At 37.8% G+C, this 15,265-nt stretch overlaps 1 protein-coding gene across 1 annotated transcript in view; it reads right to left on the bottom strand.

Annotated features, from left to right (window-relative positions):
- LOC134326292 (zinc finger protein 850-like) overlaps window positions 1–15,265 on the bottom strand; it is a 321,599-nt gene that overhangs the window by 65,309 nt on the left and 241,025 nt on the right. The window contains exon 5 of the mRNA XM_063008452.1: window positions 3,999–5,307. Within this exon, the coding sequence (XP_062864522.1) occupies window positions 3,999–5,307 (1,309 nt within the window). The remainder of the gene's footprint in view (window positions 1–3,998; window positions 5,308–15,265) is intronic.

Raw genomic sequence — 15,265 nt, 5'->3', positions numbered from 1 at the left:
GAGAAGGTTTTCCTCGCTTGAGGGTAGGAGGACAGAGCTGATCGAGGGATGTTGAAAGAGAAGAGAGTAGCGTATTAGTTGCGGAGTTGAGTGGAAGGGTAGCAAGTATGTCAGGGTTAGGTAGTGAAGTTAGGATGTTAGAGATCAGCAGGGAGGAAGATAAAGAGTGAAGATTGGGGCGTGTTGTAAGGGTGAAAGTGTGGTTGGAGGTAGGAAGAGTTGGGAGACAGAGAGAGAAGGACACAAAGTGATGGTCAGAGAGGTGGAGTGGGGTGACAGTGAGGTCCAGAACAGAAGCTGGACGGCTGAAGACCAGGTCCAGAAGATTGCCTCCTTTGTGTGTCGGAGGGCTGTGGTTAAAGAGGAGGTCGAAAGATGAAAGAAGAGGAAGAAGACAGGAGGACTGAAGTGTAGGGAGATTAAAGTCACCAAGAAGAGTCAGAGGAGTTCCATCTGAAGGGAAGAAACTCAGAAGAACATCCAGCTCTTCTATGAAGTCTCCCAGTGCGCCAGGTGGTCTGTAGATGACAATGATATGAAGAGTAATCGGAAAAGTAACAGTAATAGCATGAAATTCAAAAGATGAAATGTTAAGGTGAGAAACATTCACAGTAGTGAATTGCCATTTCCTGGTCAGGAGCAAACCTGTACCACCACCCCTGCCAGATCCTCTCGGTGTATGAGAGAATGTGTAGGCAGAGGATAAGGCTGCTGGTGTTGCTGAGTTCTCGGGGGTGATCCATGTCTCAGTCAGTGCCAGGAAGTCAAGGCTGTGAGAAAGTGCAAAAGCTGAGATAAAGTCAGCTTTCTGGACGGCTGATTGACAGTTCCAGACCCCACCTACCACCACTGTTTGAGACTGTTGCAACAGTTGGGGGTAGATGAGGTTGCTGGCGTTACTGTTCCTATAATGTGCCCTCTGATGTCTGCAGGGTCTGTGAGAAATGAGCACAGGAATAATTGAGTAGCACATGCTGAGAAAAAAGTTTGATAGATTGAACAGATAGTCAGACACTGATAGTACTTACCCAAGTTAGTTTAGATTAGTAGAAAAAACCTAGAGATTTAATTTTATACTAAGTTTAGCCCTGCCCCCCAATTCACACCTAGGCCTCTAACACAGGGCACCTGAAGCCACTTTAACCAATCAGCAAAACACAGATTAATGCATCAACAGACTATTTAACAATAGTTAAATGCTACTTCAATTCTAGCAATGTTAATAATCAAAGTTACAAAGATAGAGTCTAGAACAAGTTACAGCAAAAATATACACTTTAACCAGAAGCTTACCTTACCCAGGAGTACAAAGGAACACTATAAAAGTTACAAGCACTGTAACTGACCGAGGATTAAGGTTCAATATGTAGATATTTTATTAGCAAACAAGCTATAACAAGCAAAATACATAAATGACACATAAATGACCATAACAATACTAATTCTAGACTGGATAGGTGGCCATTTGCCCAGACTGTAACAATTGCTCAAGTATATGAAAACATCAGATTGTACAAAACTGATTGTACCAAGTTATATAAGCCAAACAATGAAAATGTGTGAAACAAGTTATATAAGTAACATCTGTGCCAACATATAAAAATAATAATACATTTTATTTATAGGCACCTTTGAAAACACTCAAGGACACCTTACAATACGAAACATCAGTACATAATTAACGACACAGATTAAGGGTAGGCAAGTTTAAAGAAATACGTTTTAAGGCATGTTTTGAAACTAGGGATTGAATCAATGGTGCGAATGTCAGGAGGGAAAGAGTTCCAGAGATGTGGGGCAGAGTAGCTAAAAGCTCTAGCTCCCATATGAGGTAGTCCAAAAAGGAGAGAGTGACAATAATCAATTCGAGATGTGACCAGGGCATGAACAAGAACATCAGCACTTCTAGGAGAAAGGAATGGACGTAGACGATTTATGTTACGTAAATGGAAATAAGCAGATCGTGTGATATTGTTAATATGTGCATTAAATGAAAGCTTGTGAGTGGAAGGAGAGACGACGAGTTCTCCATCATCACTAAGAATTTGTTAGTTTTAGAGAGAGGAGATTTTGTACCTATAAGAAGAATTTCAATTTTTTCAGCATTTAATTTGAGAAAATTGTAAGAGAACCATGTTCTTAATTCTATTAGACAATCAGAGTGAGATGGAGGGGGAAGAGTAGCCGTGAGCACAGTGGACAGGTATAGTTTGGTGTCGTCCACATAACAGTAAAATTGAATGTTGTATTTCCTAAAGATACAGGGGTTGGACAAAATAACTGAAACACCTGTCATTTTAGTGTGGGAGGTTTCATGGCTAAATTGGACCAGTCTGGTGGCCAATCTTCATTAATTGCACATTGCACCAGTAAGAGCAGAGTGTGAAGGTTCAATTAGCAGGGTAAGAGCACAGTTTTGCTCAAAATATTGCATTGCACACAACATTATGGGTGACATACCAGAGTTCAAAAGAGGACAAATTGTTGGTGCACGTCTTGCTGGCGCATCTGTGACCAAGACAGCAAGTCTTTGTGATGTATCAAGAGCCACGGTATCCAGGGTAATGTCAGCATACCACCAAGAAGGACAAACCACATCCAACAGGATTAACTGCGGACGCAAGAGGAAGCTGTCTGAAAGGGATGTTCGGGTGCTAACCCGGATTGTATCCAAAAAACATAAAACCACGGCTGCCCAAATCACAGCAGAATTAAATGTGCACCTCAACTCTCCTGTTTCCACCAGAACTGTCCGTCAGGAGCTCCACAGGGTCAATATACACGGCCGGGCTGCTATAGCCAAACCTTTGGTCACTCGTGCCAATGCCAAACGTCGGTTTCAATGGTGCAAGGAGCGCAAATCTTGGGCTGTGGACAATGTGAAACATGTATTGTTCTCTGATGAGTCCACCTTTACTGTTTTCCCCACATCCGGGAGAGTTACGGTGTGGAGAAGCCCCAAAGAAGCGTACCACCCAGACTGTTGCATGCCCAGAGTGAAGCATGGGGGTGGATCAGTGATGGTTTGGGCTGCCATATCATGGCATTCCCTTGGCCCAATACTTGTGCTAGATGGGCGCGTCACTGCCAAGGACTACCGAACCATTCTGGAGGACCATGTGCATCCAATGGCGGTGCCGTGTATCAGGATGACAATGCACCAATACACACAGCAAGACTGGTGAAAGATTGGTTTGATGAACATGAAAGTGAAGTTGAACATCTCCCATGGCCTGCACAGTCACCAGATCTAAATATTATTGAGCCACTTTGGGGTGTTTTGGAGAAGCGAGTCAGGAAACGTTTTCCTCCACCAGCATCACGTAGTGACCTGGCCACTATCCTGCAAGAAGAATGGCTTAAAATCCCTCTGACCACTGTGCAGGACGTGTATATGTCATTTCCAAGACGAATTGACGCTGTATTGGCCGCAAAAGGAGGCCCTACACCATACTAATAAATTATTGTGATCTAAAACCAGGTGTTTCAGTTATTATACAACCCCTGTACGTCCAATGGGAAGCAAGTAAATTATAAATAGTAGAGGCCCCAGGACAGAGCCCCGAGGGACACCACTAGTAACAGGAGTTACTGTGAACATACTGTACACGTCTAGAAATGTATGAAGAAAACCAATCAAGCACAGTATCACTAAGACCAATATATGCTAGCCGATCCAATACCTTTTATTTTCAATTCACTTCCACTATTAACTGATAGCATTCACTTACATCAGGCTCTAAACCTCCTGGTTCTACCCACCATTTACTCCACTATAGATAATCACATTATTTCCCAGTAATAGTTTAACCTAAAGATTTATACTTTTATTATTACTATTTACTTATTAATGTTAACTGTGTAATTAATGACCTATTATTACACAGTATAATTCATTCATTGCTAAACATTTCTCCCCAACACTGTGAGCATCATTTCTGTAAAATATGAATGCGCTGGTGTTTTTTGAGATAACTCTGTATATTAAAACCCTTTACACACTGTGAGCACTGATACGGTTTCTCTCCAGTGTGAATGCGCTGGTGTATTTTGAGATGACTCTGTCTATTAAAACTCTTTTCACACTGTGAGCACTGATACGGTTTCTCTCCAGTGTGAATGCGCTGGTGTCTTTTCAGATCTATCTGTCCATTAAAACTCTTTCCACACTGTGAGCACTGATATGGTTTCTCTCCAGTGTGAATGCGCTTGTGTATTTTGAGAACACTCTGTTGATTAAAACTCTTTCCACACTGTGAGCACTGATACGGTTTCTCTCCAGTGTGAATGCGCTGGTGTTTTTTGAAAGCACTCTGTTGATTAAAACTCTTCCCACACTGTGAGCACTGATACGGTTTCTCTCCAGTGTGAATGCGCTGGTGGATTTTAAGCTCACTCTTTATATTAAAACTCTTTCCACACTGTGAGCACTGATATGGTTTCTCTCCAGTGTGAATGTGCTGGTGTCTTTTGAAAGCACTTTGTTGATTAAAACTCTTTCCACACTGTGAGCACTGATACGGTTTCTCTCCAGTATGAATGTGCTGGTGTCTTTTGAAAGCACTCTGTTGATTAAAACTCTTTCCACACTGTGAGCACTGATATGGTTTCTCTCCAGTGTGAATGCGCTGGTGTGTTTTGAGCTTACTCTGTCCATTAAAACTCTTTCCACACTGTGAGCACTGATATGGTTTCTCTCCAGTGTGAATGCGCTTGTGTGTTTTGAGATTACTCTGTATATTAAAACTCTTTCCACACTGTGAGCACTGATATGGTTTCTCTCCAGTGTGAATGCGCTTGTGTGTTTTGAGAGCACTCTGTTGATTAAAACTCTTTCCACACTGTGAACACTGATAGGGTTTCTCTCCAGTGTGAATGCGCTGGTGTCTTTTTAAATCACTCTGTTGATTAAAACTCTTTCCACACTGTGAGCACTGATACGGTTTCTCTCCAGTGTGAATGTGCTGGTGTGTTTTGAGAGCACTCTGTCCATTAAAACTCTTTCCACACTGTGAGCAATGATATGGTTTCTCTCCAGTGTGAATGCGCTGGTGTGTTTTGAGAGCACTCCGTCTATTAAAACTCTTTCCACACTGTGAACACTGATACGGTTTCTCTCCAGTGTGAATGCGCTGGTGTAATTTGAGATTACTCTGTATATTAAAACTCTTTCCACACTGTGAGCACTGATATGGTTTCTCTCCAGTGTGAATGCGCTGGTGTATTTTGAGATGACCCTCTTGATAAAAACTCTTCCCACACTGTGAGCACTGATACGGTTTCTCTCCAGTGTGAATGCGCTGGTGTCTTGTGAGAGCACCCTGGGTACTGAAGCTCTTCCCACACTGTGAGCAGACGTTTCCTTCTTCCTGTGTGGGACTGAGAGAGGTGTTAATGCTGACAGTACCAGAAGACATTTGCTGATTACTGGAGCTTCTGGTGGGCGTCAGATCCTCATGTTCAGTCTTAATCTTCACCAGAGTCTCATATTTATCATGGTTGCAGCTCTTGATGTGATTGTGGAGCTGATTTTGGGTTGTAGAGGAACGTGGACACGAGGAGCAGCAGAAATCCTTGTTCAGTTCTGAAGCAGAAAATAATCAAATACATTTATAACATTATAAATAATAATATACACTTATAACATTATAAATAATAAATAATCAAATACATTTATAACATTATAAATAATAAATACATTTATAACATTATAAATAATCAAATACATTTATAACATTATAAATAATCAAATACATTTATACCATTATAAATAATCAAATACATTTATAACATTATAAATAATCAAATACATTTATAACATTATAAATAATCAAATACATTTATAACATTATAAATAATAAATACATTTATAACATTATAAATAATCAAAAACATTTATAACATTATAAATAATCAAATACATTTATGACATTATAAATAATCAAATACATCTATAACATTATAAATAATAATATACATTTATAACATTATAAATAATCAAATACATTTATAACATTATAAATAATCAAATACATTTATAACATTATAAATAATCAAATACATTTATAACATTATAAATAATCAAATACATTTATAACATTATAAATAATCAAATACATTTATAACATTATAAATAATCAAATACATCTATAACATTATAAATAATAATATACATTTATAACATTATAAATAATCAAATACATTTATAACATTATAAATAATCAAATACATTTATAACATTATAAATAATAAATACATTTATAACATTATAAATAATCAAATACATTTATAACATTATAAATAATCAAATACATTTATAACATTATAAATAATCAAATACATTTATAACATTATAAATAATAAATACATTTATAACATTATAAATAATCAAATACATTTATAACATTATAAATAATCAAATACATTTATAACATTATAAATAATCAAATACATTTATAACATTATAAATAATCAAATACATTTATAACATAAATAATAAATACATTTATAACATTATAAATAATAAATACATTTATAACATTATAAATAATCAAATACATTTATAACAATATAAATAATAAATACATTTATAACATTATAAATAATCAAATACATTTATAACATTATAAATAATAAATAGTTAGTAATTGTTAAACTGAGATCTGATGCTAAAGTCCTGTAACGTGATTCATCCTGCATTCATCATTTCCTGGTCACACTGATCTGCATGAGCACAATACAAGCTTTCACTGTATGATGCTTCATCCCAGGTTCCTCTGATTCTATTCAATCCAAATCTTATTTTACTCAAGATAAAAAATATCTTACTGAGTTCATCTTTATCTTCAGGTTTTTCCTTCTTCACAGGCTTCATCTGGAAACCTCCACACTGTTGGTCCTCTGGGGTGAGGTGTTCCTCAGAGGTGAAGTGGTCCACAGGGATCGAGGTTCCTTCACCTGAAACGACCAACTTCTTTATTAAGCACTTAAGTTAGAACTAACAGACACGTACTTCTATACTATCTGTCAAAAAACACGACCTATAAACCTTTGTTCAAACAGGGTTTCAGCAGATTTAATAATAATAATAACAATACAACCCCAAATCAGAATAAGTTGGGACCGTTCTCTATGGGGGACAGGATGTGGGTTAGCTTCGATCTCCTCGATCATGGCAGGGTTCGGCATAGACAGAGAGGAAGCACGATGCAAATTGGACAATTCAACGCTGATGGAACTGATGAAGAGCTGATGAAGGTGATGAAGAGCTTCTGTGGTAGTGTTTGCCTTTATGTAAACAACACATGGTGCATGGACTCTGCACTGTTAATACCTACTGCTCTGCTGACCTGGAATACCTGGTTATAACGTGTAGACCCTTTATAACTAGGTATTATAACCACCAGAGTTTTCCTGCATTGTTACTGCAGCAGTTTATATCCCTAAAGATGCTAATGCTAACGCAGCTATACAAGACCTTTGTGAACCCAGATGGAGTCTTTATTGTTTACACAAAGCTCCACCCCTCCCCCACCTGGGTCAGTCTGATCACCAGTCTTTGTTCCTGCTCCCCAAGTACACCCCAGTCATCAGACATCTGAGACCCACAATGAGGACAGTTAAGATCTGGATGGAAGGTGCAGACTCATCTCTCCAGGACCATCAGCACAAACAGTCACGTATATATTGAATATATCAGCTTATATACTCGACTTTATTTCTTCTCATTCATTACCCAATCATTCAGCCACTTGTATTCACCTGGCATTACTCTGTAATTATATACTAGTCTATACATGGTACAGTCAGCATGATCTGTTTAATCTTCTTTATCTTCTGTCTCCTCATTTCACTCACCTGCTCACTTCTGCACTAAATATACAAAAATATTACAAGAAATTCAGACACGACCAAATTAGGAGAAATTATTTTGCTCAAGTCTTACTGAGTTCATCTTTATCTTCAGGTTCTTCTTTCTTCACAGGCTTCATCTGGAAACCTCCACACTGTTGGTCCTCTGAGAAGAGCAGTTCCACAGAAGCCACAAGTTCTGCAGGGATTAAAGTGACTTCACCTGAAATTCATCAATATGAGAAGAAGAATCTCAACAACTGGAGGAAACTGAAGGTTGTGGGTTTGGTTTTCTGATCATAAATAAATCCTAGTTAGATTCAAACTTAAATCCAGACACTGTACTGTACCACACTGTCTGGTGGGAAAGTGGCATCATGCTCTATATTTACTTACAGAAGAAATCATCATCATCTTCCTCCTTTTGTATTATTTTCTTCTGAAATTCTTCATGTTGTAGATCCACAGGGGTGACGTCTCCCTTTTCTGCTGACTGCATTATTAAAGATCTAACAGACAGACAGACAGACTATCAGGGCTCTAGACTAACTTTTTGCACTGGTTGCACTGGTGCGCCTAACTTTTTTTCTTAGGTGCACCAGCACAAAAGTTAGGTGCACCCAAATTTTCGACCGGATCGCATTTAACACCGCAGTTTTACAGGTTCACTTTTTTTTTAATCGTTGTCCATATAGGCAATATTGACTTGTAAATGATTAAGTAACAATTTGGTCAACATGGCCTCGTCTGATGATCTATTTGCTGCTGCCTGCCGCTGAAAGGCAGCAAGGAGAGGGGACACTTGGGCAGTGCATTTATCCTGGCATGTAATGTGTTTTATAGATGCATTGTGCTTTTTCAGCTTTTTAATTCGAAATGTATTACAATCAGTCACAAATGCACTATTGCCGGCCATGGTCTTCTTACACTATTTACAGTCAACTATAGTATTATAGTCTAATTATAGTAACTATAATACATATACATATAATACAAATTATAAAAATAATAAGAGAAAATTTGTGTATGTATACTTGTGTATGTATGTGTGTATATTTGTGTAGGTTTGTGTGTGTGTGTGTGTGTGTGTGTGTGTGTGTATGGGGCTCTAGAGTGTAATCTTAATTGCAGTGCATTATATTATCGGCTTTACACAGATTCCCAAAATTGCTTGCGGTGCACTCACTGTGTACTGTGATTACATGTATACTGATATTTCATTTTCTTTTAGTTATTTTTATATTTTACTTAACGTAAACATTGTTGTGTTTTTACTTTCACTATTGCCGCACTTTACCGCTAGCATTAGCCACTTGCTACTGTAGAGGGTCGGCTCACCTAGCCGCTGTCCGGTGGGGACGGGTCTTTTGCTGCGCGGTGGTGGAGGTGTGGGAATAAAAACACACGACAGGGTCGAGTCACTTTAACTGTTTAGTCAGGACTTCAAAGAGCGTTACAACACTTTATACCGCCTAGTTCCAGCACCCGAACTTCAATCCTGGGGCTATACGGCGAGTCTCATATACAAAACTAAACAAACTGCAGAGCGTCCGAACGCACACACACAAACCAGGTGCTGCATTCTGATTGGCTGAGCTGAATGTCACATACCGCCGCTACAATATTGTCCCGCCCTTCACTATCTCTGATTGTGTGTTTGTTGTTGAACCACAGGGAGACTTTCAGAGTCGCGGATACTTTTTTTCCCCTCGAACAGCTGGTCGCACCGGTGCGACCTAAGATTTTTTTTAGTCGCACCATTGAGAAATTAGGTTGCATGTGCGACCAAATTGGTCGCACTCTGGAGCCCTGGACTATTCAACTAAAAACAAAGTTAAACTATAAACAAATATCAAAAATAAACAAAGTTCACCTGTAAACAAAGTTCAACTATAAACAAAGTTCAACTGTAAACAAATATCAACAATAAACAAAGTTCAACTGTAAACAAATATCAACAATAAACAAAGTTCACCTGTAAACAAAGTTCAACTATAAACAAAGTTCACCTGTAAACAAAGTTCACCTGTAAACAAAGTTCAACTATAAACAAAGTTCAACTGTAAACAAAGTGTAACTGTAAACAACGTTCAACTGTAAACAAAGTTCAACTGTAAACAAGGTTCAACTATAAACAAAGTTCAACTGTAAACAAAGTTCAACTGTAAACAAAGTTCAACTATAAACAAAGTTCAATTGTAAACAAAGTTCAACTATAAACAAAGTTCAACTATAAACAAAGTTCAACTGTAAACAAAGTTCAACTATAAACAAAGTTTAACTATAAACAAAGTTCAACTATAAACAAAGTTCAACTGTAAACAAAGTTCACCTGTAAACAAAGTTCACCTGTAAACAAAGTTCAACTATAAACAAAGTTCAACTGTAAACAAAGTTCAACTGTAAACAAAGTTCAACTATAAACAAAGTTCAACTGTAAACAAAGTTCAACTATAAACAAAGTTCAACTGTAAACAAAGTTCAACTATAAACAAAGTTTAACTATAAACAAAGTTCAACTATAAACAAAGTTTACCTGTAAACAAAGTTCACCTGTAAACAAAGTTCAACTATAAACAAAGTTCAACTGTAAACAAAGTTCAACTATAAACAAAGTTCAACTGTAAACAAAGTTCAACTGTAAACAAAGTTCAACTATAAACAAAGTTCAACTGTAAACAAAGTTCAACTATAAACAAAGTTCAACTGTAAACAAAGTTCAACTATAAACAAAGTTCAACTGTAAACAAAGTTCAACTATAAACAAAGTTTAACTATAAACAAAGTTCAACTATAAACAAAGTTCAACTGTAAACAAAGTTCAACTATGAACAAAGTTCAACTGTAAACAAAGTTCAACTATAAACAAAGTTCAACTATAAACAAAGTTCAACTGTAAACAAAGTTCAACTATAAACAAAGTTCAACTGTAAACAAAGTTCAACTATAAACAAAGTTCAACTGTAAACAAAGTTCAACTATAAACAAAGTTCAACTGTAAACAAAGTTCAACTATAAACAAAGTTTAACTATAATTAAAGATCAACTATAAACAAAGTTCACCTGTAAACAAAGTTCACCTGTAAACAAAGTTCAACTATAAACAAAGTTCAACTGTAAACAAAGTTCAACTATAAACAAAGTTCACCTGTAAACAAAGTTCAACTATAAAAAAAGTTCAAAAATATCACGTGTTTATATAAAACTGTGAGATTTAATCATGAAGAAACTCAATCAGTTCAGCTCAATTGATTCATTTTGCTGGATCGGTTCAAATGAATCGGTTCATCAGTACTGAATCATGTGTGATGCTAACAGTTAGCGGAGCAGCTAATAGTTTGTGTGTTTAAATAAAACTGGAGTTAAAGCTCCTCAAATCCTCACAGTGATGTTTTATTATGAACTCTAGTTTTATTATTAATTAGAATATGGTTATAATTAAATATAAGGGTTATAATTAAATACATATTTTACTTACAGATGAGGCTCTACAGTACAAACACAGCAGCTTCTTGTTCTTCTTATGATGTTTAATGGCGGTTGGCAGAACAACTTAAGACGCACCAGCGCCACCAACTGGACTGGAGTTGAACAGCAGCTTAGCAGTAAAACATCTCCATTAGCACATCTGTATTAGTGGTGTGCGATACTGCAAAATTTGTTATCGATCCGATACCGATACTTTGTACTTACAGGGGTTGGACAAAATAACTGAAACACCTGGTTTTAGACCACAATAATTTATTAGTATGGTGTAGGGCCTCCTTTTGCGGCCAATACAGCGTCAATTCGTCTTGGAAATGACATATACAAGTCCTGCACAGTGGTCAGAGGGATTTTAAGCCATTCTTCTTGCAGGATAGTGGCCAGGTCACTACGTGATGCTGGTGGAGGAAAACGTTTCCTGACTCGCTTCTCCAAAACACCCCAAAGTGGCTCAATAATATTTAGATCTGGTGACTGTGCAGGCCATGGGAGATGTTCAACTTCACTTTCATGTTCATCAAACCAATCTTTCACCAGTCTTGCTGTGTGTATTGGTGCATTGTCATCCTGATACACGGCACCGCCATTGGATGCACATGGTCCTCCAGAATGGTTCGGTAGTCCTTGGCAGTGACGCGCCCATCTAGCACAAGTATTGGGCCAAGGGAATGCCATGATATGGCAGCCCAAACCATCACTGATCCACCCCCATGCTTCACTCTGGGCATGCAACAGTCTGGGTGGTACGCTTCTTTGGGGCTTCTCCACACCGTAACTCTCCCGGATGTGGGGAAAACAGTAAAGGTGGACTCATCAGAGAACAATACATGTTTCACATTGTCCACAGCCCAAGATTTGCGCTCCTTGCACCATTGAAACCGACGTTTGGCATTGGCACGAGTGACCAAAGGTTTGGCTATAGCAGCCCGGCCGTGTATATTGACCCTGTGGAGCTACCGACGGACAGTTCTGGTGGAAACAGGAGAGTTGAGGTGCACATTTAATTCTGCCGTGATTTGGGCAGCCGTGGTTTTATGTTTTTTGGATACAATCCGGGTTAGCACCCGAACATCCCTTTCAGACAGCTTCCTCTTGCGTCCACAGTTAATCCTGTTGGATGTGGTTTGTCCTTCTTGGTGGTATGCTGACATTACCCTGGATACCGTGGCTCTTGATACATCACAAAGACTTGCTGTCTTGGTCACAGATGCGCCAGCAAGACGTGCACCAACAATTTGTCATCTTTTGAACTCTGGTATGTCACCCATAGTGTTGTGTGCATTGCAATATTTTGAGCAAAACTGTGCTCTTACCCTGCTAATTGAACCTTCACACTCTGCTCTTACTGGTGCAATGTGCAATTAATGAAGATTGGCCACCAGACTGGTCCAATTTAGCCATGAAACCTCCCACACTAAAATGACAGGTGTTTCAGTAATTTTGTCCAACCCCTGTACTTTCATGTAGGGAAGAGCAGTGTATCATGATGTATGAGGTGAATGTATCATCAATTTGCTTTGACTAATAAATGATTTTGTATTTATTAGTTCATCATGTGAATGTGAAAACCCACTACAGTGTGTAGGTGAATAAAAAGTAATTTAATTAATGTAATAAACTAATGAAGTCTGGGGTTTTTGTTGAGAAACAATTATATAATAAGAAACATAATCCCCCCTCTCATTGTACACTCTGGCTTTTTGTAAAATAAAGTACAGAAAAAGAGTCTCACGCATATACATAGCGGCTTCCTGATTCCCACAAGTCAGATAAAATCTCCCAAAATCTAGAACGAGCGGCCAAGAGTGACACACACACACACACACACACACACACACACACGCGCACGAAGGCGACACAGACTTTATTAATACGATCGCGTATTAAATCCGTTATCTGATATACAATCTAGCGCACTGTGTAGGAAACATAAATCAATTGTCTAATATACTGTCTAGTGCACTAAGTAGGAAACATAAATCTATGATCAAATATACAATCTAGTGCACTATGTAGGGTACATAATTATGTAATACACTATCTAGTGCACTATGTAAGGAACACAAATCATCATCTAGTTATACTTTCTAGTGCACTGTGTAGGGAAAATTTAAAAATTGTCTAATTCACTATCTAGTGCACTACGTAGGGAACATAAATTCATATCTAAGATGCTATCTAGTGCACTATGTAAGGAACATAAATTCGTTATCTGATATTCAGTTTAGTGCACTATGTAGGGAACCTAAATCCGTTAACTAATACGCTACCTAAAGCATTATGTAAGAAACATAAGTCTATTATCTAGTACACTAAGTAAAAAACATAAATTCTTTTATTAATATACAATCTAGTTCACTATGTAGGGAACATAAATCTATTATCTTGCACACTAGCTGGTGCACTATGTAGTACACATTAATGTGTTTGTGACTTGAACAGTTAGTTTAGTAGCTCAGTAAGCAGCTCCTAAAAGTTCTGTTATCACTCATATCCTTTGCTGTGTGCGAGAGGGTTTTAGCTTTTTTTTTTTAGCTCCCTGAAATGAGTTTTTGCAACTTGGGATGTCTGACATGTTAGTTTCCATCTATCCATCCAGCTTAAGTACCATAAACACTACATAAAAAACATGTGGAGTTAATGGTGTAATTATTAACCTTCGTGCTCAATTCTTCATTACAAAACATTTGTTTTGTGGTTCCATGGTGTAATGGTAAGAACTATGGACTCTGAATCCAGCGATCGGAGTTCAAATCTCGGTGGAAGCTTATTGCTTTAATTTGGGGACCCGGTGTGAGGTCCAAGATTGAGAAACATTAGCAGTTTCAGGATGGTAGCATTCAGCGCATGTGCAGTACAACAGAGCGCTTGTGGGGTGTAGACCACGATTACTTGTGCTAGTTGTGTCAACCAAGCAGATCACCATTCAGGACGGTATATCAGTGCCAAAATATGAGCCAGTTTGTTCAGTAAAACTTTATAAGCCAACAGCAGCGAATAAACTTAAGAGTCACCTTAGATTACATGTTAACTTCCATCTATCCATCCAGCTTAAATACCATAAACACTACGTACACAACATGTGGAGCTATTCTTACTACAGTAAAACACACTGAACTGACTTTTAAAGTGAAGTTCAAAATGTTGTACAGAGATCGTTCCCATCTAGTGGTGCTAGATAAATTACAGCTTGTTGCTTGGGTACAGATTTGTAACATTATTATTAAACTGTTGTTGTTGTGTTTGTTGTTATTTTTTAACTGTTCATGTTTTTAAATGTAAAACCATAAACAGCACCGTCTATAAATAAATGAATCACCTTGTGCTTCCCATTGAGATTTTTGTTTACGTGAACAATGTCTGAAATTTGACGAGCTTGATTAGTTTGTAATATCCCAGCTAGCCTTGTAATTGTGGCCCACTTCCGGCGCAACTCCTGCCAGCCGAGCCTGCCGCATCTGGTTCAGTGCGGGCAGCCCGTGTCGGCTCTGACTCTTTTTGAATGACTGCCCAGAATCGGGCCAAATACGCTGGCCCAAATCCGGATGCCAGATCTCCGCCGACTCTCCCATAACTGGACCAGAATAGCCCCCAAACCACTGCGATACTATTTATTTCCCATTTTCTTCTCCTTTCACATCCTTATAGATAAAATAGTAGATTTATACTACAGATTGTGCAGCAGAAAGTATTTTATTAAGATAATTGCAGCAAGTAGTATAATAATAATAATCAGAATATTATAAAAGTGAACCAAAATGACAACTATATGAATATTATATATAGAAAATAACATATACACTGCCCGGCCAAAAAAAAGGTCACACACTCTAATATTTCGTTGGACCGCCTGTAGCTTTGATTACGGCACACATTCGCTGTGGCATCGTTTCCACAAGCTTCTGCAATGTCACAACATTTATTTCTG

Source organism: Trichomycterus rosablanca, chromosome 14, assembly GCF_030014385.1.
Source record: "Trichomycterus rosablanca isolate fTriRos1 chromosome 14, fTriRos1.hap1, whole genome shotgun sequence".
In the NCBI taxonomy this organism is placed as follows: Eukaryota; Metazoa; Chordata; class Actinopteri; order Siluriformes; family Trichomycteridae; genus Trichomycterus; species Trichomycterus rosablanca.
Note: the sequence above shows the minus strand (reverse complement) of the source record. Positions and strands in the feature narration are given on the sequence as shown.